General features: G+C 43.5%; 1 protein-coding gene across 8 annotated transcripts in view; it reads left to right on the top strand.

The window, feature by feature from the left end:
- The window catches only part of shank3a (SH3 and multiple ankyrin repeat domains 3a), a 557029-nt gene that overhangs the window by 472308 nt on the left and 59086 nt on the right, over positions 1-25635 (top strand). For all 8 annotated transcript variants that reach the window (XM_078419606.1, XM_078419609.1, XM_078419607.1 and 5 more), the window contains exon 18: positions 214-294. In XM_078419606.1, coding sequence (XP_078275732.1) covers positions 214-294 — 81 coding nt within the window. The remainder of the gene's footprint in view (positions 1-213; positions 295-25635) is intronic.

The following is a 25635-nucleotide window of genomic DNA, read 5'->3' as shown; positions in this document are numbered from 1 at the left end:
CCAAACCCACTAGGCCCAAGCTTTCTTCCACGAGGGATAGCATGAAGAAGTTTGCTTCCACGCGCAGTTTGAACAAGATCCTTCAGCAATGTGATGACTCCTGTCAGGATTACGACGAGATTCAGGCAGTGGAGAAAAAATGGCATCTGCATATCGGAGGTGCTAGAAAGGTCCTGGGAAGAAAGTCAAATCTCTCATCTCTTTTTATTTCAGCCCCGCCACCCCCAAAGAGGGCACCAAGTACTACACTGACACTCCGCTCCAAATCCATGACTGCTGAACTCGAGGAGCTAGGTAAGATATTGTTTATTTATTAATATAATGTATTTTCTAATTGATAAATTAACCAACTGCATAATCATTTCATGAGGCACTGTACAACACGTGTATGTCTTTATTTCAATGGCTATACATGTGTAATGCATGCAGGACAAAAGTAAATCATTCGCTTCTGTCTAGTACTGTATAGCCCATGAGCCTCTCAGTATCAGAAACTATATATGTGCGGTATACATTGAGTTAAGAAATTAAATAGCTCCTTTCTCGTATTATAAGGTCCATATGTGCAGTGATAGCTCCTGCATCCATGGTACGCAAAGTGTAAAATTGTTTGATTAGTTTCCATTTAGTACTTTACAGTCACATGTAGCTAAGTATTGGGTACATTTGTGTATTTTAAGATGGGATGTGGATGTTGTAAAAAAGATGGAATTTATTGCCTAGCTCTGCCATTCTGAAAAATGGCACTTTGTATCTTTCCTTGAATTGCCATATATTTTCAAGTCAATTTGATGAATGAGATGGAGGGGAGTGAGATTGATAGTGTTCAGTTGTGCTGATGCACTTTTACTGCCTGGGAAGAGAATTTATAGGTTTGAGAGGATTTGTCAAGGAGCCCAGTTGAGTTCCATGGTGCATCATAATCCCATTTAAAAGATGGTGCAAACTGTACTCATGCTTCATCTCTGAAATTCAGCTTTGTATTTGGATCAAAACTCAAACGAGGTCTTATGAAACTCAGACTGAACATGACTAGAAAGATTATTGATGAGTGTCTTTTGACATCATCGTTCATATAATTTTCTATCACGTTGTTTATGTATGGAATAGGAATTGTCCAAACTGTATTTTGCCAACTTTTTAAACAGGATATACATTTCAATATATAATTCTCTAGAAGGTCTTAACCCTTGTTCTTTGTTCCTGTACTACCCAGAGGAATCATCTCCTGCATTAGAACTCTGAACTGACATGTAGGAGAGCAAGATTCCCTCTTGAGCAATCTGCCTGCACTTTTCTATCTGGCAGTCATCCATTTCCTCTCACCTACATTCGATTGGGAAATGGACTGATAAAATCCTGAAATGTTACCAATGTTGGAACAAGATTATAGGCACGATTAGATTTTGGTCAAGCAATCTGCTTCACAGCTGGGACTTTGTCAGATTTCAGAGTTTCGCTGACTCCAGTGTATCACATATAAACTGAATCAGATTCATTCAAATGATTTTGTTTAGTTCAGATTGATTTACTACTAGTCTATTAATATTAATAGGAAGAGCATTTTATATATATTCTTCACCTATTAATTGAATTCATTTTATAACAAGGCATGTCAGACGTGTGAGATGTGCGTCCTGCACCACTTTGGAACCTCTGGATCATTCCTTTGCTCCAGATAATCACAGTACAGGAAGTGTTGTCAACCAGAGAGCCTCAAGTTCCAGGTTTGGGAACTTAAGCAAATGCTGACTTCACCATCTTCCATTAATGGGACTGAATGATTGGAGGATAACACATTTCAGAAACGTAACAAGATAACAAACTGGAGTAGTAGGCTAATTAGCTCTTTGAATCTGCTCCATCATTCAATAAGGGCTTGGCTTGAACACTGGTATTTTTCTCTTTTCCATTTCCCTTGACTCCCTTGTAAGTTCCTCACAACTAACCTAGAAACATAGAAAAATATGTGCAGGAGTAGTCAATTCAGCCCTTCCGGCCAACAGACCACTCAATATGATCATGGCTGACCATCTAAAATCAGTACCCCGTTCCTGCTTTTTCCCCATATCCCTTGATTCTTTTAGCCCGAAGAGCGAAACCTAACTCTCTCTTGAAAACATCCAGTGAATTGGCCTCCACTGCTTTCTGTGGCAGAGAATTCCACAGATTCACAACTCTCTGGGTGAAAAGGTTTTTCTGCATCTCAGTCCTAAATGGCTTACCATATCATATCATATCATATCATATCATATATATACAGCCGGAAACAGGCCTTTTCGGCCCTCCAAGTCCGTGCCGCCCAGTGATCCCCGTACATTAACACTATCCTACACCCACTAGGGACAATTTTTTACATTTACCCAGCCAATTAACCTACATACCCTGTACGTCTTTGTACAGCCAATTGTACAGCCAATTAACCTACATACCCTTGTACCCTTTATTCTTAAAATGTGACCCCCTAGTTCTGGACTCCCGCAACATTGGGAACATTTTTCCTGCATCTAGTCTGCCCATTTGTTTAAGAATTTTATATGTTTCTATAAGATGCCCTCTCATCCTTCTAAATTCCAGTGAATATAAATTGAGGCATCGTACCCATGCCAGACGTGTGAGATGTGCATCCTGCACCACTTTGGAACCTCTGGATCGTTCCTTTGTTCTAGATAATCACAGTACAGAGACTAAAGAGAGTAAAGGCAAGAATGAATGGATTACTTCCAGAAAGATGAAAAAAGTACAGGCAGGTGATATAGAGGACTTGTGTGTCCAACCATCTTCTTTGACTTATAGTCAGTTCAGAATATTGATTAGGTAGCACTTTTCCCAGTTGGGGACAGACAACGTCAAGACCATGGTTAGTGCAAGAGACCAATAGTTACAAGGGATTCTATTATTAGGGCTGTGGGTGGAGATTTCTGTGATTGAACACATGATTCTCGAATAGTATGTGCCTCCCCGGTACCAGGATTTGTGCCTCCCTGGTGCCAGGAGCTAAGATATCGCTAAACATCCACAGAAAATTCTGGAAGAGGAGGATGGACATCATATGGATCTTGATCCATGTGGATCTTAATCCATATGGATCTTGATCCATATCAGTACCAAAGATGCAAGCAAGAAAATGAGGACCTACTGGCAAATTTTAGGAGTTAGGGTAAAGGTAAGAAGAGCCTCAAAAGTCGTAATCTCCAAATTACAATCTGTGCTACCTTCCAGAGAATGTAACAATAAGAGGATCACACATATAAAGCCTGAAGATTTTGTGCAGCATGGGGAGTTTTCAATTCCTAGGATATCCACACCAGTGCTGAGCGAGATTAATCTGGAAAGGCCAGATGTATTACATCTCAATAGAGTTGGCACAAATGTCAGAACTGGCACAAATGCACAGAACTGAGATGAGGAAAAACTTTTTCAGTCAGAGAGTTGTGAATCTGTGGAATCCTCTGCCTCAGAAGGCAGTGGAGGCCAATTCTCTGAATGCATTCACGAGAGAGCTAGATAGAGCTCTTAAGGATAGCGGAGTCAGGGGGTATGGGGAGAAGGCAGAAACGGGGTACTGATTGAGAATGATCAGCCATGATCAAATTGAATGGCGGTGCTGGCTCAAAGGGCCGAATGGCCTCCTCCTGCATCTATTGTCTTCCTGAGGAGGTTTACTGTGCTGTGGAATGTTCTGAGCAAATTTGAGAGGAATCAGACTAAAGCCAATGTTAAAAAACTCTTTAGCCAATCCTTAGGATCAGGAATACCTGGCTTCCACTCCAGTTTTGTGGATTCTGATGTGACTTACAAAACCAGCGTGGGGAAAACAGAGTCTTGCACACATGTGAGAGAATGGGCCAATTGAATATGTGTGGAAGTCTGTAAAATAGTGCAATCCTGCCACCACACACACAAAGCATCTGTGTGCTCCCAGTGCATGGCCATAAGGGTCTCAATTTCATCCCACATGCCTAGTCCAGATCTTAGAACTATTTAGAAGGGCAGGGATGACTGCTGATCATTGCAGGCCATTTTCTGCCACGTCTGAGGTCTTAATCTTCAATTACCCTTTTTCCAAGTTGACCAAAGGTTGAGCTGGCACATTGAAGGTTCTGGTTCTGAACGTTTTCATACCATCGGTGGCGGCTCTGATTTGTTCTGAACCTTTTCATACCTCTAGTTTCCTTCCCCCAGACTCTCAATCTGACAAAGGGTCACGACCCAAAACATCACCTATTTGTTTTCTCCAGAGATGCTGCCTGACCCGCTGAGTTGCTGCAGCATTTTGTGTTTGTCTTTGGTGTAAACCAGCATCTACGCTGTACCTACACATTGAAAGCAGTGTTGATTTTCATCACTGACATCTGCTTCATCAAGAGGTAGCTTCCAAAATATGGGAAGTGTTCCATGTTTCTCAGGCTTTTGTTGGAAACTTTTATTATCAGAGGACAGTGTGATGCAGCTGGAACAGATTAATAGAGGACCTTGGTTTTGCAGATGATAGGGCAATTGTTTCTGATGATTGGGAACTCAAGAGGAAGGAACATCCACGCTGTGAAAGTAGAGCCAGGCTGTAAGGAAGTGAAGTTAGGAAATCTTCCTACTTGCTGATGGTGCTGAAATATTGGAACACGGTTCTGCAAAAAGAAATGTTATGCCATTTGCCAAGCTGGTATCTGAGAAATTAGTCTTTGATAACGAGCGTTTACAAAAAGGTTTGGCTCAATGAAGTCAAGTCACATATCAACCATGATTTTATTGAAAGGTGGAACAAGAGAGCATCACCTTGGAGCAGCTAGTAGAGATGCTGCCTTATGGCTCCAACAATCTGGGTTCAATCCTGACTCATGGTGCTGTCTGTGTGGAGTTTGCATGTTGTTCCTGTGACCTTGTTCTTTCATCCAGATGGCCAAGAAGTTATAAGATGGTGATGAAGTTTCTAGACTGCTTGAGCTTTTAAACAGTTGCATACTGAACTGTGAAAAAAAATCAGTAAAGATCCTCTGATCAGTGTTTAGAGGGATATGGAACAAACATAGGTAAATGTTGCCTAGGTATTGCTCTGCATCATTTACTGAGGAGATAGAAGTAGAATTAAAAATGTTGCAATCATCAGCAAACATGCCCTTGAACCTACCTCTTTACAGCCCTTGCACTTTTTTAAAATCTGCACTTTCGCTGTTGCTGTAATGTTATAATGCTATGACACTCTTCTGCATGCAGATAATTTTCACTTAGTTGAAGATTCAACTTGTGTTTGTGTACACCTAGATTGTTTGGTGTGATTTAGCTGGATTGCACATTAAGTTTTTCACTGTATCTCAGTACACATGACAATAATAAACCAATACCAATAACAACGATGAAAGGAAGGTCATTAATGAAGCAGCCAAAGGTAGTTGGGCCTCAGACTCTGTCCTGACAAACGTCCGCAGAGATGTCCTGGGGCAGGAATGATTAACCTCCAACAACCACAACAATACTCCTTTGTGTGATGTCTGGCTTCAATCATGGGAATGTTTTCCCCTTGATACCGATTTACTTTAATGAGAGTTCATTGAAGTTTTATAACATTTTATAAAATATTGTTAGACCACAGCTTAATTAAGTATTGCATCCATTTCTGGTCAGGAAGGATGTGAATGTCATAGACTAGTTTCAGGGATCAGGCATTTTAGCTGCAAGATATATCGGAGGTATGAGTAGGAGCAAAGAAGGTTGGAGGCAATTTGATAGATCTATACAAGATAATAGATATTAGATTAGGGTAAATAGCTATTCCCATTAGAGAATTGTTCAAGAATCAGGGATACAGATACAAAGTGAAGGGCGAAAAGCACAGGTGTGGTGTAGAAAACCCTTTCTCACTCACACAGAGAGTGGTTATAATCTGGAAATTTAGTTTGTGGAAGAGATGAAAATAGAATCAAATGGGTCATAGCAAAGGCAATTGATGATGATGATGATGATGATGATGATGATGATGATATTTTATTATCACATGTGACATGTTACAGTGAGATTCTTTGTTTTGCATACATAAGTATGTTTGCAAAGAGTCACCCCAACGGGCGGCAGTAGAGTTGCTGCCTTGCAACGGTAGCGTGGCTGTACAGTTGCTGCCTTACAGCGCCAGAGTGCCGGGTCCGTTCCTGAAGACGGGTGCTGGCTGTACGAAGGTTACACGTTCTCCCCGTGACCTGGGTGGGTTTCCTCCCACTCTCCAAAGTCATACAGGTTTGTAGGTTAATTGGCTTGGTAAAATTGTAAATTGTCCATATTGTGTAGGATAGTGTTAGTGTGTGGTGATAGCTGGTCAGGGTGGACTTGGTAGGCCGAAGGACCTGTTTCCACGTATTATCTCTAAATTAAACAAAACTAAAATGTAGGGTGTCGACAAAGTTACAAAATATTCCATTTAGTCCCCAATGGCCTCTCTTTGTTCTTGGTGGCCACCCCATGCCAGGTCCCCCTTTATTCTCTCGGCAGCCCCCCACCCATTGTTCTCTTGGCGGCCCTCCTACGCCGAGTCCCCTTTCTTCTCTCTGAGGTTCCTTCCCCCCACACTGGGTTTCCGTTTGTTCTCAGCGGCGCCCCTGGGCACCCACCTCGAGCCTGTCCAACCTCAGGCACTCACACTGGCTCGTCCCTGTCCAGTCTCCGGTACCCTCCACCGACCCCTGTCCTCAGCCGCCAGCCCCTTCCTTTTTTTAATCAAAACTAATTTATTCATTTATTATAAAAATAATATTTACAACCCAAAATAGTGATAACACACCCACCACCATAATACAAAATCACCACATTATCTAATCAGGAAAAAAACTGCAGATTTGCTGGTTTAAATCGAAGGTAGACACAAAATGCTGGAGTAACAATGGATAGAAAATTGGTTGACAGACAGAAAGCAAAGAGTGGGGATAAATGGGTCCCTTACGGAATGGCAGGCAGTGACCAGTGGGGTACCGCAAGGTTCGGTGCTGGGACCCCAGCTATTTACGATATACATTAATGACTTAGACGAAGGGATTAAAAGTACCATTAGCAAATTTGCAGATGATACTAAGCTGGGGGGTAGTGTGAATTGTGAGGAAGATGCAATAAGGCTGCAGGGTGACTTGGACAGGTTGTGTGAGTGGGCGGATACATGGCAGATGCAGTTTAATGTAGATAAGTGTGAGGTTATTCACTTTGGAAGTAAGAATAGAAAGGCAGATTATTATCTGAATGGTGTCAAGTTAGGAGGAGGGGGAGTTCAACGAGATCTGGGTGTCCTAGTGCATCAGTCAATGAAAGGAAGCATGCAAGTACAGCAGGCAGTGAAGAAAGCCAATGGAATGTTGGCCTTCGTAACAAGAGGAGTTGAGTATAGGAGCAAAGAGGTCCTTCTACAGTTGTACCGGGCCCTGGTGAGACCGCACCTGGAGTACTGTGTGCAGTTTTGGTCTCCAAATTTGAGGAAGGATATTATTGCTATGGAGGGCGTGCAGCGTAGGTTCACTAGGTTAATTCCCGGAATGGCGGGACTGTCGTATGTTGAAAGGCTGGAGCGATTGGGCTTGTATACACTGGAATTTAGAAGGATGAGGGGGGATCTTATTGAAACATATAAGATAATTAGGGGATTGGACACATTAGAGGCAGCAAACATGTTCCCAATGTTGGGGGAGTCCAGAACAAGGGGCCACAGTTTAAGAATAAGGGGTAGGCCATTTAGAACGGAGATGAGGAAGAACTTTTTCAGTCAGAGAGTGGTGAAGGTGTGGAATTCTCTGCCTCAGAAGGCAGTGGAGGCCAGTTCGTTGGATGCTTTCAAGAGAGAGCTGGATAGAGCTCTTAAGGATAGCGGAGTGAGGGGGTATGGGGAGAAGGCAGGAACGGGGTACTGATTGAGAGTGATCAGCCATGATCGCATTGAATGGCGGTGCTGGCTCGAAGGGCTGAATGGCCTACTCCTGCACCTATTGTCTATTGTCTATTGTCTAACTCAGCGGGGCAGGCAGCATCTCGGGAGAGAAGGAATGGGTGTCGTTTCGGGTCGAGGCCCTTCTTCAAATTGATGTCAGGGGAGGGGGCTGGACAAAGATAGGATGTAGTAGGAGACAGGAAGACTAGTGGGAGAACTGGGAAGGGGAGGGGATAGAGAGGGAAAGCAGGGACTACCTTGCTGGAGAAGTCAACGTTCATACCACTGGGGTGTAAACTGCCCAAGCGAAATATGAGGTGCTGTTCCTCCAATTTGCGCTGGGCATCACTCTGACAATGGAGGAAGCCCAGGACAGAAAGGTCAGATTGGGAATGGGAGGGGGAGTTGAAGTGCTGAGCCACCGGGAGATCAGGTTGGTTAAGGCGGACTGAGCGGAGGTGTTGAGCGAAACGATCGCCGAGCCTGCGTTTGGTCTCACTGATGTAGTGAAGATGACATCTGGAACAGTGGTTACAATAGATGAGGTTGGAGGAGTTGCAGATAAACCTCTGCCTCACCTGCCACTCTTCCCTTCCCACCCAAACCACCCCCTCCCCTGGTACTTTCCCCTGCAACCGCAGGAGATGCAACACCTGTCCCTTTATCTCCCCCCTTGACTCCATCCAAGGAAATTGTCTTTCCAGGTGAAACGTCACCCATTCTTTCTCTCCCAAGATGCTGCCTGACCCACTGAGTTACTCCAGCATTTTGTGTCTATCTAATCACTTTATTTTCAAATATCTATATCACCATCCTTGTTAAGGATACATTCCACCCCCCCACCATACCCAGCGGACCCGGAACTCCCCCAGGATGCCTATGGATGGCACATATTCTCTCTCAATACCACGCGGGCGTAGACATAACCCCGGAAAAGGGACAGGCAGCCGGTTTGGTCGGAGCCCTCTTCCGCCTAGCGCCGTGACTCACAGATGAGCAGCTTGGCCAGGCCCAGGAGCAACCAGGACATCCTCGGTTCTACCTACTCCCCAAGCACAAGGTGTCCAAAGATGAGGATGGTGGGTGTGAAGTGCAGCCAGAAGGCAAGGAGCAGCCCCTTTAGATATTGGAACAAAGGCTGCAACCTTACACACTCCATATATACATGGACCACAGACTCACACACTCCATATACACGTGGAACACAGACTCACACACTCCATATACACGTGGAACACAGACTCACACACTCCATATACACGTGGAACACAGACTCGTCCAACCCGCAGACTCGTCCATTGGAGGGCCCTCTCGGGACCAGATGGCAACACTGCCTGCCACTTTGTGTGCAGGAGGTAGACGAGGGCAAGGAATTGTAGGGTGTGGAGGAGAAGTCCGGGCAGGAAACGCCTCCCTGTGCCGGAAGGGGATGAAAGGTGTCGAGGGAAGGCGGCTCATGTTATGTATGACAGGCTCCTGAGAAGGATTCCAGGGCCTGGGTCCAACGAGTACCTCCGGCTGAGCGAGGGTTAGATCGGACGGAACCGGCGCCTTGACCGCCGGCCATACTCGACCGCCAGCGCCCTCCTCAACTACCGGCGCATCCTCAACCGCCAGCCCATCCTCGACTGTCAGCCCACCTTCAACCACCAGTGCTCTCCTCGACCGCTGACCCATTGTCGACGCCGGCCAATCCTCGATCGCCGGCCCATCCTCGACCGCAGGCCAATCCTTGACCAATGGCCCATCCTCGACCACCAGCGCCCTCCTCGACCTCCAGCCCATCCTCGACCGCCAGCGCCTTACTCGACTGCCAGCCCATCCTCGACCGCCAGCCCATCCTCGACTGCCAGCCCATCCTTGACCGATGGCCCATCCTCGACCACCAGCATCCTCCTCGACTGCCAGCCCATCCTCGACCGCCAGCGCCCTCCTCGACTGCCAGCCCATCTTCGACTGCCAGCCCATCCTTAACCGATGGCCCATCCTCGACCACCGGCATCCTCCTCGACTGCCAGCCCATCCTCGACCGATGGCCAATCCTTGACCGATGGCCCATCCTCGACCGCTGACCCATCCTCGACCACTGGCACAATCCATCCGTCCTCGACCGTCACCAGGTCCTCACCCGCAGCACTTAATCACTTAAGCGCCTATAATATAACAATGCAAGGAAAGAGAATAGATCAACGTACAATAAACTAGCATAGATTTAATAGACTGAATTGTTTTCTACTGAGCTGTAATGATCATGTGACCGATGGCCCTGTTTGTCATTACTCCGTACAGAGACACAAAGATCATAGTTCTTTGACTGTCTAACTGCACTGACATTGTTGTTTGCTTTCCCTTGAATTAAAGAACTAGTGAATCTGACTAGCGTTGCCATTCCTCTTTGCTACCAGAGGACTGTTGTGGTAAAAAATGTTGATGCAGAAGATTAGTTGCCACAGATTGATTCCTTTCCTTGAAGAATCCACCGTTTAATTGAAAATAACTAAGAAGGAAAGTAACAAAGAAAACTCAGAATGATTGTATTCTGGAGGCTCAGCGTCATCTCTAACCCACAGTGACTCACCCACTCCATCAAATTCACAGATTCAAATTCTGTTGATTTAAAGATATTATCAAAGTAATTGTGACTCATGAAGGCAGGGATTTTGGCTGGCATTGAAACAAATGATTAAGTTATGCTATTTCAGGATTTAGTGTCAGGCATTGAGTGGAGTGAGATATTAGTCAGCACCCTAGTCTTGAATAAATCATGCAAATATTCACTATTGAATAGGAGCATATTTAAAGGTTTCATACCCCCACATGAAGCACACACAGTGCATATATCGGATGTTAGAGTACAGTGGAGGTAGCACAAGTTATGAATCTGCAGCACAATCAAGTGTTTAATAGGGATTCAATCAGAGCTTGATCTCAAGAGAAGGTGCAAGTTTCCCAGTTCTTTACATCCACAATGATTGGAAACAAATAATATCACAGTCTTTTTTACACCTTGTTCTTCGTTTTCTACTCTTGGTGTCGGAAATCGCTTGATTGTTCAAAAGAAATGAGATGGAAAGAAACTTGTGCTGCAATTCATCTCATCAACTTCCAGCAGTTGTTTGCAACCAGCCTGACTGTGAATGCAGGCAAACTGACACTCTCACGCTTTGTACACGTGGCTGTGAGCACTCCCCACATCTCTGCTCCAGATTGATTAGTAGGACTAGATGTTACAATCCCTAAGGTTTGCACTACAATTGACTGGTGTTGTTCTTGGGGGTGACCACTAGGTGATGTTGCTACCATTCAGACACATCTTCAGTTGTGTACCTCAACGTCACTGGGTGTTTCGGCCTTTTATCACAAGACACCCTCAGTCGAGGCAGGCCCACCGCAGGGTGATCAGACCTGGGTGTGTGTCTTATGGTTAGCCTCTAGATGGTCACGTGGCAGCCCAGACAGGAACAGTCACGCTGAAGATGGGAACTGCTGAAGGAGATTAATTTATTATTGATAACGTACTTTGTAATTTGGAGGAGCCAGATTACTTTGTGAAACTGAATAGGCCATGACATCAAGGATAGAATATAACGTGGAAAACATGTGAGGTCATCCACATTTGTAGAAAAATAGAAAGCAGCATATATTTTAAATGGGAAGAGATAGAACAGTGTTCAGCCATCGCATACAGCACATAATCCTCCGTAATTTCTGCCTCCTCCAACGGGATCCCACCACTAGCCATATTTTCCCATCTCCACCCCTTTCCACCTTCCGCAGAGACCGTTCCCCCCGCAATTCCCAGGTTAACTCATCCCTTCCTACCGGATCACCTGGTTGACGGGACACTTTAATTCTCCTTCCAATTCCTACGCAGACCTTTCTGTCCTAGGTCTCCTCCATTGTCAGAGTGAGGCTAAACGCAAATTGGAGGAGCAGCATCTCATATTTCGCTTGGGCAGCTTACAGCTCAGTGGTATGAGTATTGATTTCTCTCACTTCAGGTAGCCCCGGCATTCCCTTTCTCTCGATCCCTCTCCCACCCAAGTCACACCAGCTTCTCGTTTTCACCCTACAAACAGCTAACAGTGGTTTGTTTCCTTTATCATCGTTACTTTTTTGCAATATCTTTCATTCATTGTTCTTTATCTCTCCACATCATTGTCTATATCTCTCGTTTCCCTTATCCCTAACCAGTCTGAAGAAGGGTCTCGACCCGAAACGAAACACATTCCTTCTTTAGAACATAGAACATAGAACATAGAAAACAGGTGCAGGAGGAGGCCATTCGGCCCTTCGGCTCTTCGAGCCAGCATCGCCATTCATTGTGATCATGGCTGATCGTCCTCAATCAATACCCCGTGCCTGCCTTCTCCCCATATCCCTTGATTCCACTAGCCCCTAGAGCTCTATCTAACTCTCTTTTAAATCCATCCAGTGATTTGGCTTCCACTGCCCTCTGTGGCAGAGAGTTCCACAAATTCACAACTCTCTGGGTGAAAATGTTTTTCCTCACCTCAGTTTTAAATGGCCTCCCCTTTATTCTAAGACTGTGGCCCCTGGTTCTGGACTCGCCCAACATTGGGAAAGTTTTTCCTGCATCTAGCTTGTCCAGAACTTATAGAATTTTATATGTTTCTATAAGATCCCCTCTCATCCTTCTAAACTCCAGTGAATACAAACCTAGTCTTTTCGATCTTTCTTCATATGTCAGTCCCGCCATCCCCGGGATCAATTTCGTGAACCTTCGCTGCACTGCCTCAATTACAAGGATGTCCTTCCTCAAATTAGGAGACCAAAACTGTACACAATACTCCAGATGTGATCTTACCAGGGCCCTATACAACTGCAGAAGAACCTCTTTACTCCAATACTGAAATCCTCTTGTTATGAAGGCCAACATTCCATTAGCTTTCTTCACTGCCTGCTGTACCTGCACGCCAACTTTCAGTGACTGGTGTACAAGGACACCCAGGTCTCGCTGCACCTCACCCTTACCTAACCTAACTCCATTGAGATAATAATCTGCTTCCTTGTTTCTGCCGCCAAAGTGGATAACCTCACATTTATCTATATTATACTGCATCTGTCACGCATCTGCCCACTCACTCAACCTGTCCAGGTCACCCTGCAACCTCCTAACATCCTCTTCACAGTTTACACTACCACCCAGCTTTGTGTCATCCGCAAACTTGCTAGTGTTGCTTCTAATTCCCTCTTCCAAATCATTAATATATATGGTAAACAGTTGCGGACCCAACACCGAGCCTTGCGGCACTCCACTCGCCACTATCTGCCATTCTGAAAAGGACCCGTTTACTCCTACTCTTTGCTCCCTGTCTGGTAACCAATTTCCTGAGATGCTGCCTGTCCCATTGAGTTACTCCAGCTTCTTGTGACCAGCATTCTTGTGTTGGTTTCCAATGTTAACAATACCCCTTGCCTGCATTTTGTGGGTTTAACCTGTTGCTTTGTTTGTTTTGCTATATTAATCTATAATCAGTGGTTCTATTCTTTGGAATTAACTACCCGACAGGGCTGTAGACACGCAGTTGCTATCCTTGGGGCTTGACTTCTGATGCTGACCTCCCCTGGAACCTCCTCTGCCTACCTTTCACTATATGTTTAGGGAACACTGGGATGTTCAAATCATCATCGGGATATGCACAGGACAAATTAGATAGTCATGAGGAACTGAAAAATGCAGGAATCTTGAGTAAAACAGAAACCAATGGAGGAAATCATACAGCATCTGTGGAGTGAATGGACAGGTTGGCTTTTGAGTCGGGATCCTTCTTAATTATGTAGCTTGTTTTAAATTTAGCGTAGAGCCATGGATTTTAATATTTGACTGACCAGCTAGCTAGCATTCAGCCACAGTAGCACCTGGTGCTCCTGGTCTTTAGTATTGAACTAGGACTTGGGAACAAGGAGACAGGTTGAAGCTGGCCATGGGTCGTTCTTAAGTTGAGTTTGAGTTACTGTCATCTGTACCGAAGTGCAGTGAAAAGCTTTTGTTGCGTGCTATTCATTCTGAAGTTCTGGTCTACATAGGCTGTGCAGAAGTGATGGGAATGACTAAGGTTTAAAGGGCTCACCTAATCTCTTCTTACCTAAGATACTTATATCCCTCTCAGCCAACCCACAGTTGATCCATAGTTTAATATCATATCATATCATATCATCATATCATATATATACAGCCGGAAACAGGCCTTTTCGGCCCTCCAAGTCCGTGCCGCCCAGCGATCCCCGTACATTAACACTATCCTACACCCACTAGGGACAATTTTTACATTTACCCAGCCAATTAACCTACATACCTACAATGCACAGGTAGTGATCGGGAGAGTCCAGAATACTGTTCTTATTAGAAATAGTCGCTGTCACTGGCTGTGTGTTTAGCACTGGTATACATTGTGGGCCCAAGGGGTCATCTTTTGAGGCAATTGGCCTTTCTGCCGTTCTGTTCTGCAGCCACTCCAACTGCAGCTGCCATAGGATATGGCCCATGTGCTGCCTGAAGGCATTGTTTGATTTCCTTCTGTCTCTCTCCCCACAAGTCTTAACTTTCCAACCGTTATTCTTGAGCTAATGAGGCTGGCCAATGTTGGCATTCTGCTACAGCCTAAGTTGTTCCATGCCAATGTAAGCAGTTAGAATTACCCCAGCAGCTAGAAGAAAATAAGCAATAAGACAAATTTGGATACCTCTTCACGAGAATGACAGTCCTTACAAGTGTAATGGAAATAGGCCCCAGTGTTTGTTGGAAGAAATTGTAGGTCTTTTGTATGATGTGCGTGATTTGTGGAGAATAGCAGAAATGTAGTATATTTTAAGAAAATTCTAGCTATTGAAAGTTACAGGAATAAGAAGACCCGCTTGACACCATGGACTGCAGTTATTACGAAATAAAGTAATCTTTGTTGGATTAACCCAGAGCTGAGCAATTTTGCATGTATTTTTGTGTCCTTAGAAACCAGAAAATTGAGAAATAATCTCCTCATTTTAACGTGGATTTTTTTCTGCCTCACTGGTATGAAAATGACATTTTTACTTCACTCACATAGAATACAGGTTATAATAACTTACATGAGGTAAAGGAAAACATGCTGAAAACACTCTCCAGATTAATAAAACAGTTAACATTTCAGATCAAAGTCCTTTTGTCAGAACTGGAAAGGAGAGAGAACAAGTTAATATCAAGCTCCAGAGTGGGTGAGGAAGGAATGACGAGGACAAAGGAAGTATGTCTAATAGAATGAGCTCAGGGTTGCCCTGGGTGGTAAGCTCTAAATGAGGTCAGCTGGCTGCTGGGTTAATGGAAGCAGTTAGGGAGGGCAAACATGACCATTTGTTCATAAAAGCTATGAAATGTGGGCAATTGATGAGTGAAAACTCACACAAAGGAATGACAGAATTGCAAAATGCAAAGTGCAGAATCTACCCAGCAGATCTGGCTGGGCTAATGGATCTTCATTTTGCACGGCAGAAAGACTGCCTTAACCTTTCTCTATTGGGTTTAGTACTCATGCTTCTTATCACCTGATTTGTCCTAATGTATCTCCATATTGTTTTATGTTGCTTCATGTTGCTTCCTGCTCTCGTTTGCAAACTGTGAACACTCCACTCTGACGAAGGATCACTGACCTGAAATGGTGGCTGCTTTTTCTTTCCAGAGATGCTGCTTGACTGCCCGAGTTTGTTTAGCATTTCTGTTATGATATAGATTCCAGCATTTGCAGCTTTATTTGTTTTCCAACCTACCCAACATATCAGGATCTGTAAATGGAGCCCTGCACTTTGCAACCCTCCACTTTGTTTCCGCTTCTCCTCCCATTCCAGAGACTAATCACATGTGTGCAAACAAAACATTTTCTTTGTGTCAAATTTTGACTCTTACCCCAATTATCTGCATGGTATGAAGCTTAGTTTATGATCTGCCCTCCAATAGAGGAACAGTTTGTCTATCTCCTCTATCTGTACCTTTGATGACTTTTAGTATCTTTATCAGATACCTTCACAACCTCCTCTGTTCCAAGAGGCCAACCCTCTCAACTCAGAGCAGATCCCGAATACATAAGGGAATTAGAATCTCTCTCTCTGTTGAGAAAATAGCAGTTTCTGAGCATGTTGGAAGAAATGATAATCCCTCTGTATATTATGTAATAATCCTTTCGAAGGAATAGCAGTTTCTGAGCAGAGTATAGAAAGCAATGGCCTCGTTGCACAATGTAGAGAATAGCAGACCCTTTGTATGTTATGGAAAACAGCTGATCCTAAATATATTTCAGGAAGAGCAACATCTTTTTATATTAGGGTGAACAGCAGTCACATCATTTATAATAAAGCATAACAGTACGTGTACAGTTAAACAGAAATGTTGTCACATTTATACTATGTGGAATATGAAATAGGATATGAAAATGGTAGGTAAACACAAAATGCTGGAGTAACTAAGTGGGAGAGGCAGCATCTCTGGAGAGAAGGAATGGGTGATGTTTCGGGTCGAGACCCTGATGTCAGGGGAGTGGTTGGTACAGAGATAAAATGTTGTCGGAGACAGTAAGACTGGTGGGAGAACTGGGAAGGGGGAGGGGATGGAGAGAGAGGGAAAGCAAGGGCTACTTGAAGTTAGAGAAGTTCATGTTCATACCGCTGGGGTGTAAACTACCCAAGCAGAATATGAGGTGCTGTTCCTCCAATTTGCTCTGGGCCTCACTCTGACAATGGAGGAAGCCCAGGACAGAAAGGTCAGATTGGGAATGGGAGGGGGAGTTAAAGTGCTGAGCAACCAGAAGATCAGGTAGGTTTAGGCGGACTGAGTGGAGGGGTTCGGCAAAACGATCGCCGAGCCTGCGCATGGTCTTGCCGATATGCACGAGTCGACACCTTGAACAGCGGATACAGTAGATGAGTTTGGAGGAGGTGCAAGTGAACTTCTGCCTCACCTGAAAAGACTGTCGGGGTCCTTGGACGGAGTCGAGGGGGGAGGTGAAGGGACAGCTGTTGCATCTCCTGCGATTGCAGGGGAAAGTACCTGGGGAGGAAATGGTTTGGGTGGGAAGGGACGAGTTGATCAGGGATTGTGGAGGGAACGGTCTCTGCGGAAAACAGAAAGGGGTGGCGATGGGAAGATGTGGTTAGTAGTGGGATCCCGTTGGAGGTGACAAAAATGTCGGAGGATTATGTGCTGTATGCAACGGCTGATGGGGTGGAAGGTGAGGACGGGGGGGACTCTGTCCTTGTTACGAATGGGGGAGGGGTAGCGAGAGCGGAGCTGCGGGATATCGAGGAGACCCTAATGAGAGCCTCATCTACAATGGAAGGGGGGAACCCCCATTCCCTAAAGAATGAGGACATCTCCGATGGCCTGGTATGGAACACCTCATCCTGGGCGCAGATGCGGCATAGACGGAGGAATGGCTAGTAGTGGGATCCCGTTGGAGGTGGAAAATGGTAGCCCCAGTGTACAGTCTAAGACATTAGTCAACTGCAGACCTCCAGATATGGTTGCCTTTGAAATGGCCACTCAGTTGAAGCATAATTAGGGATAGGCAATAAATGACACCCTTGCCCACAGATTTTACAGCAATTACCTGCTTATTTATAATAGGGTTTTTTTAGTAACTGCTTTTATACATATGAAACTTAATCCACATAATGAAAGAATGGTAATATTGGAGATGGCTTTTGTCCGTTACAAAGATTAGCCGGCATTTTCATTGGAATAGAAAACAATGGTTCAATGGTCCTTTATTGTCACGCGTACCATTTAAGGTACAGTGAAATTTGATTTACCAGTCATACCAGAAAAAAGCAACAAGACATACAACTATATCAAAGTTAACATAAACATCCACCCACGGCTGCTCCCCCATATTCCACACTGTGATGGAAGGCAATAAAGTCTTATCTTCTTTCCACCTTTTATGGAAACACTTGTATCGTAGAAACATTTACAGACTCATAAATGGTGCAGAGAATAGAATTTCCTGTTATATAATGGGAAATAACTATCCTTAAATATCTTATTGGATATATCATTGAGAATAGTTTCAATGATTATTTGGGCCACATTTAGTCCATTTTAACCCATTTAATAATACATCCTAGGATGTGCAAATATATTGAGTTTCAGCGCCATGATAAGTAATATACAAAAATTATTTGATTGAAATGCTGAAACTATTGGTATAACTTGTTGCATTTTCAAATCTCCTTCTTCCATGATTAAGATTGTTACATGATTAAGATTGAGGTGGGATTGCTGGGGGAAAGATTGAAAGGGGCAACTTTTTTACACAAATGTTGGTGGGTGTTTGGAACGAGCTGCCAGAGGAGGTAATTGAGGCAGGTCCCATCACAACGTTTAAAAGGACATTTGGACAGGTACATGGGTAGGTCAGGTTTAGAAGGATATGGGCCAAACGCAGGCAGGTGGAACTAGCGTAGATGGGGCATGTTGGCCGGTGGTGGGCAGGTTGCACTGAAGGGCCTGTTTCCACACTGCATGACTCTATGACTCGGATACCTCTACAAAGTTTGCTGGACTGCTTTTTGTCAATAAATTTGCAAATTTAAACATGCAGTAGGTAGAAGAGGTTGATTAAAGCAATAAAATCTAACTTACCAACATATATTTTTGTAACATTATAAAACATTAAAAACATTATAAGGACAAAATATTTCCATTGGCAATCCTTTATAATTGAAACTAACTTGCTTCAGTTCTGAGGCACCCGATGAGACCAATGTGGGGCTTGCAAACTTTGTCATGGATGGGACAGGTGATGCTACATGGGCTAGGAGACTGGTTGGGAGCGTGTCCTTTCTGCTATTTATGCCGACTTTAGGTTTGATTATCCTGCCTTTGATTCGCAGCAACAGGGTTGGTGTATCTCCCTAGCACTTGAGGTCCTACTATGGGTCTTCCTTGTCTCAAAAGCAAACAGGAGAGCAGCAATGAGTGCTTTTGGTAGACCATGAGCTTTGGGCCAGGTTTGATGTCTTAATCTTTAATTATTTTTTTCCTCATATTTCCAAAGGTAATGAAGGCGATAATGACTTTCATTAGCGATGTCTATCTTTATTGTCACATAGCTTTCAAGGTGCGAAAAATTACACACGTTTTCCAGGGCCTCATAATGGACTTTTATTATCAGAGGCTAGTGTTGTACAATGCTGCAAGAGGATGTTTGTTTTGTGAAGATTAAGGGTAATGTACGTTCCCTTTTTTGTTTCAGTGAACAAGTTTACAGAGACTTGGAGCATGGCCTGTGAATGTACACTTACACGGTGTTGTCTGCATACTGCAGCACCGTGACTGCAGTTGGAATGAATCTGTTTCTGAAATAAGGACGACCTAGTTCAAACAGTTCCCCATTTATCCTGTGTATTAGCTCAATTCCAGCCGAAAGCTTATTAAAGTTGGAGAAGTTGTTGCAGTCAAAAACATTGAAGAAAGTGTTGGGGTGGTGACACAGCATTGTTTAATGCTAATCTACAGAAAGGATGGGTCTGCAGTGAACTACCTGTTAGTTGAGATTACTGCTAGAATGCAATCAGTTAGCAGACTTAAGATGGAGACAGTTTTCTGAAGACAGCCAAATTTGAGAAGTGTACAAGGTCCCGCTCGATTGGCATAGTCAACGTACTTTTACGATTCAAAAAAGGCCAAGTAGAGTGTTTGTTGCATTATGAAGTGAAGCATGATGAAAATCACGACCATTGTGCCTTCAGGTAGACGGAATCCATTCCATGATTCTCATCACTGGAGGAGGAGGTTCAGAAGGACCATTATGATGCCGTCAGACATCAAAGAACCCTTTATGGTTACCACAATCAAATTTGTCTTCGACCTTGAAGATGGCTGTGGCATCTCTGAGTTCCCCTTTTAAATCTTTCTCTTCCCAGAACTAGAAGGTGAGGTTGCGAATTTGTAACCAATGTTTCTCTCTGTTGAGTTTTAGAACTCCAGCAGGAATACTGTCTGCTCCAAAGGCCACGTTATTTTCCGAATGGCCTTTTCAACTTCAATCCAATCAGGAGTCCCAGTGCATCTGAAAATCATTGTTTGGTATGGAAAGGAATCACGCCATTCATATTGAGCACAGTTAAAGTATTCCTACCTCCTTCCTTCCTTCATGGCGCTTTACTGGTGGGCCATGATGTGTTTGTGTCATATATGGCTGATAGTGCTGTGGAATCCACAGATAGTGTTATTTTGTTGCTGGATCTCATGTCTGCCATCTGTTCTTTAGACTATGAGTTGGCTGTTGAACCTCAATCTTCAGGTACCTACAAAAGCTTTTCCACATGAAGAGCTCAAATCTAGAACTCACAGCATCTTATTGATTTCATTTTCAGAAATGGATGATATCAATTCGTAAATTTACATCTGGCAAAATAAATTTTGATGATTGGTCAGTTGAATATCAGTAAGGGTTAACTTGTTAATAAATTAAAAGAATTCAGGTAGCACAGTGCACAGCTGGTAGAACGGCTGCCTCACAGCACCAGAGACCCGGATTTAATCTTGACCTCGGGTGCTGTCTGTGTGGAGTTTGCATGTTCTCCCTGTGACTGCATGGATTTCTTTCAGGTGCTCTGGTTTCCTTCCACATCATAAATACATGTGAGTTTTCAGGTTAATTGGTCTCTGTCAATTGCCCCTAGTTTGGAGTGGATGTGAAAGTGGGATAACATAGAACTAGTGTGTGCTGGTGATTGATGGTCAGCGTGGACTCAGTGGGCCAATGGGCGTGTTTTCCAGGCTGTATCTCTAAGCAAAACTCAACTGCATGTAGATTAGCAATACCAGATTTCAACATGATGTGAAACAATTGTACAGTACAATACAAACATAAGATGTCCTCAGATTATGGTACTACTTTTCGATAAGAGTGAGGATTCCCCCTTTATGTCATGAAAGACTGTCAAATGATCCGAACCACTTCACATCACCAAATAATTGGAACCAGTTTAAAATCTACACAAAATAAATTGTTTCACACCATCAGAAAAGTTAGGTTTACACAATTTTGAGGTTAGTTAATCTCAGTTATTTGAATTTAATTAGGACCTATTGATTAACTATGCACAAAATACAACACATAAAGTAATCCAAATTACATGCGATTGCAAATTAATGTATACTGGGCAGACTTTACTTAGGAATTGGGAATTACCAGCTTATCTTTGTGGAAGTCCCAGAGTGCATCACTGATGCTTTCATTCTTTTGTTGGTGCTGCCAGTCCCATGATGCAGGTCAAATCCTTCACGATCCTACACTGAAATGAAGGCATTCTGGTTGTGTACCCTGCTTTGCTCACTCATGTGGAAACACAATAAAGTACAGATGCTGGAGTGCTGATGCAGGATCTCAACCTAAAATGTGGACCATCCCTTTACCTCCAAGCATGCTGCTTGACCAACTGAGTTCCTTCAGCAATTTGTTTTTGCCAACTCACGAGCTATTTTTCCAAGGCTATCCAGAGTTGGCAGAACAAGGCTTCTTTTTCCATACATTCAAGATTTCCAGGCTCTAGATAGTGGTAGTGTGGGTGGGGGGTCACAACACAGAGCTGATGTGAGTGGGCTATTGGGAGCTGGGCCAGCTTGACACATCTGTGAAGAAAGCAGCAAGGGAGACAGCTGGTCCCTGAACTGAAGCTCTATTGTTGCAGAGACCCTTAGATCAACCTTAGCAGTCCAACCTTTGAAGAGCACATTGCACATATGGCACATTGGGAGAGGAATCATGGGAGAGTTAGAGAGGTCTGACAAGGGCAGTACCTGCACAGTAAATGGTAGTGCTCTGGGGATTGTCGTAGAGCAGAGGGATCTAGAAGTGCAGGTACATAGTTCCTTGAAAGTGGCATCACAGATAGATAGGATGGTCTAAAAGGCTTTTGTCACTGGCTTTCATCAGTTTGAGTATTGAGTATAGAAGATAGGCACAAAGTGCTGGAGTAACTCAGGGGGTCAGGCAGCATCTCTGGAGAAAAAGGATGGGTGACGTTTTGGACCAGGTCCCTTCTTCAGACTCTGCACACTTTATCTAAACCAGAATCTGCAGTTACTTTCTATACACAATGGAGTATAGAAGTTGGTGGCTCATGTTTCAGTTGTATAAGACATTGGTGAGGCCACATTTAGAGTATTTGTTTTCAGTTTTGGTCACTGTGTTATCGGAAAGATATTGTCAAGCTGCAAAGGTTGCCAAGAAGATTTATAATGATGTTGCCAGGACTCAAGGGTCTGGGCAAGAGGGAGAGGTTGACCAGACTAGGACTTTGTTCTTTGGAGTGCAGGAGGATGAGGGGTGATCATATAGATGTGTTCCAAATTATGAATTGAATTCAATTGAATTGAATACTTTATTGTCATGTGTGACAAGTCGCAATGAAATCTTTTGCTTGTATAACCAAGGTGAGAGTAGATTGAGGTGAGGTGGATTGGGTAAATGCACAGTCTTTTGCCCAGAGTAGGGGAATCAAGAACCAGAGGACATAGGTTTAAGGTGAGGGGGGAAAGATCTAACCTGAGCCAGAGGCATAAAGTCATTACACAAAGGGTGGTAGGTAAATGGAATGAGTTGCCGGAGGAGATAGCTGAGGCAGGTATTATCAAAACATTTAAGAGACAATTGGATAGATACTGGTTTAAAAGGTTATGGGCCAAGCATGGGCAGGTGGGACTAGTGTAGATGAGGCATGTTGGTCAGTGTGGGCAAGTTGGGCTAAAGGGCATATTTCACACTGCATGACTCTATGTCTTTCTATGAGAGGGTAATTTGAGAGAGGCAGAGAGGAGGCAATGAGGAGAGGGTGGAGTGAAGGAACAGTTAAATTAAAATAAATTAATTCCTGATAAATGATCATGTGGAGGAACCACTTTTGCAATGCAAATTTGCATTACTCCATACAGAGTACTATATCAGCTGGATATGCCAGTTCTTGCCCCACTCCTTTCCCTCACCGCACTGAGGTGGGCACAATTACAACATTTAATAGACACATAGATAAGTATATGGATGAGAAAGGTTTGGAGGGATGTAGGCCAGGCACAGGCAAGTGGAGCTATCTGAATGAGCAGAATACTGTGCTGGAGAGTAGGTGACTAGCAGAGGTTAGTTGTGGGTACATTGAGATCTGAACAGGAAAACTTAAAACATTGAATTAACTTTCTCTTCAAGTGTTTTTTCCAAATGCTGAATAAAACTAAAGTGAAGATTAGCTTTCATAGTGATATAAAACTTTTACCATTCTTATGCTTTGAAACATTCATACAAATGTTTTAAAGATACTTCATTGACAACAAAAGATTCTTTCAATTATTAACAACAGGAATAAAATAATTTTCTAACTCTGTGCCATTGGAGGTTAGTTAATTTGTTATCTCTCCAGCCAATATGCATTGCTGATTCCTTCTTTGTCAACATCATATGGGAGAAAGTTAGTGGCTTCAGATTTGTGGCAGCAGTGTTTCATCATCAGTGCATTTAAAATAAGATTGCATATTTTTAATTTTAGCCACATGAAACAATAACACACGGTTGCATACGAAAAGTTTGTGAACCAAAAGTTGATATAATTTTTATTTTTACAGTTACAAGAGTAAGCTTTAATAAAAATTAAATTCACAGCCAAAAATTAGCTTGAGCTAATATAATTCTTCCCCAATTCTGAGTCTACAATATTAGATTAAAATTAAATTATCTATAAATGTATTTTCTTATTTCTATAATGCTTAGAATACTCACTTTCTGTACGGGTTATGAACTCAGAAGTACATTTCCAGTTTACATGCCAACATATAGAGTTAAAGAGCAAATGCATGATTTGTTTCTCAAAAATATATGTGTATGTATTTTGATAAATTAAACAGCATGTACTTGTAAAAAAAGTACCATAGTTATAATGCTTAATGATTTCAACATCAAAGCAAGAGCAGAGATTTTAAAAATTTCATTTAATGAATGGAACAAAGTTTCAATGCAAACAAAACGGACACTTGTTTTTTAAAACAGTTTTTGTATCTTTTATCTAATGCAGTTAGAACCATAGGGGAGGGAATGATGTTCGTTATTACTGATTGTCCCTTATAACCAAGTAAAGTGTGTAATTGAGACAAAGAACTGCAGATGATGGTTAATGAACAAAAGAGACACAAAGTACTGGTGTAACTCAGCGGGTCGGTCGGATAGCTGGAGAACATGGATAGGTGACGCCAGACCCTTCTTCAAACTGATTTGGTCTGCTGAATTACTGTCGTATCACTTTAAAACTAGGCGCCAATGACCTTAAAACTAGGCGCCAATGCCGCTGGTCTGCACCAGTGAGCCCTTCTTCATTGGTTCACGGGGCGGTTGTTGCGGCTCACGTTGTAGCCCCTGGGGGCAGCTCTTTCTTTTGGCCACTGCCAACGACCAGATGCATTAAGTCATCGTAGGACTCCCTCCCCTGTCACCTGCTGCTGCTGCTTCGAAGGTGGCGTATTTCGTCGACGGGGGTAGAAGGAGGAGGAGACTGGGAGTTGGGGGAATAGGCTGAGTGGACAGTGTCAGAAGAAAGAGGAGGCAGCGGTTGAGGGGGGGGGGGGACAGAGCAATGGGAAGAGGAGGCAGCCAGTTGAGTGGGGAGCAGACAAAGCCACCACCGACAGCAAGCAACAGCAGCAGGTGAGAGGGAGGGAACCCCACGGTGACCGAACGTGTCTTGTCAGTTGGGCCCAAAGAAAACATCCCCAGGGCCTACAATGCGAGCCACAACAGCAGCTGTGTCACCAGTCCGTGTGGTGGGTGAAGAAGGGCTCGCTGGTGCACCTTGTGAGTTGGGGGTGGGGTCAGAAGCCGGGGTTCTATACAGCCAGGGGTGGCATCGGCAAATCCATCTGCTATATCCATAATCCTTTATAAAGGGTTCCATTAAAATAAGGGTTTACTGTATGTATGTTAATATAGAGAGAAAGCATAATCCAGGCTGCTTTATCTATTTGTTAATTGAAACAGCACAGGTCACCTATTTCTTTCTCAAGGCAAGTGTAACATTTGCAGTGGATTTTTACCTCTTTTTCGAAACCTTCTCTTACACCTAAAGTGTCGAAGCCTGTGAACTATGAAACTTTTAAGGAACTCATTACAATAGTAGTATATTATGAAATATCTGATTGTAATGCCTTTGATATTAATTTCACAACATTCAGCACAATCTCTTTTCTTTCAGCCATGAAATGTAACCCCAACACTTTTTTTCATTATAAAAATCTTAATAAGTTACTGAAGCAATGTCTTTTTTGGGGAGTGGAACATTTAATGGGCTGTTCTCTCTAACATGCTTCTCCCACTGTCCCCATTAGTAGAAAGTTTGCATTCAGCATTGAATGTACGACAGCATTGGGTTTGAAGGTCTAAAGTAATTAAAGGGGAAAAAAGGCCACAGAAGGAAGTCGTGGCCATGGTTTCACTCTCTGATTCTCCTTTATAACGTTTGAGCCTGTGGAATCTTCCAGACATTGTTGGCCTTTTTTACAATAGACAATAGACAATAGGTGCAGGAGCCAGCACCGCCATTCAATGCGATCATGGCTGATCACTCTCAATCAGTACCCCGTTCCTGCCTTCTCCCCATACCCCCTCACTCCGCTATCCTTAAGAGCTCTATCCAGCTCTCTCTTGAAAGCATCCAACGAACTGGCCTCCACTGCCTTCTGAGGCAGAGAATTCCACACCTTCACC

This window comes from Rhinoraja longicauda, chromosome 23, assembly GCF_053455715.1.
Source record: "Rhinoraja longicauda isolate Sanriku21f chromosome 23, sRhiLon1.1, whole genome shotgun sequence".
Classification (NCBI taxonomy): domain Eukaryota; kingdom Metazoa; phylum Chordata; class Chondrichthyes; order Rajiformes; family Arhynchobatidae; genus Rhinoraja; species Rhinoraja longicauda.
This window is presented reverse-complemented; position numbering and strand designations above follow the sequence as displayed.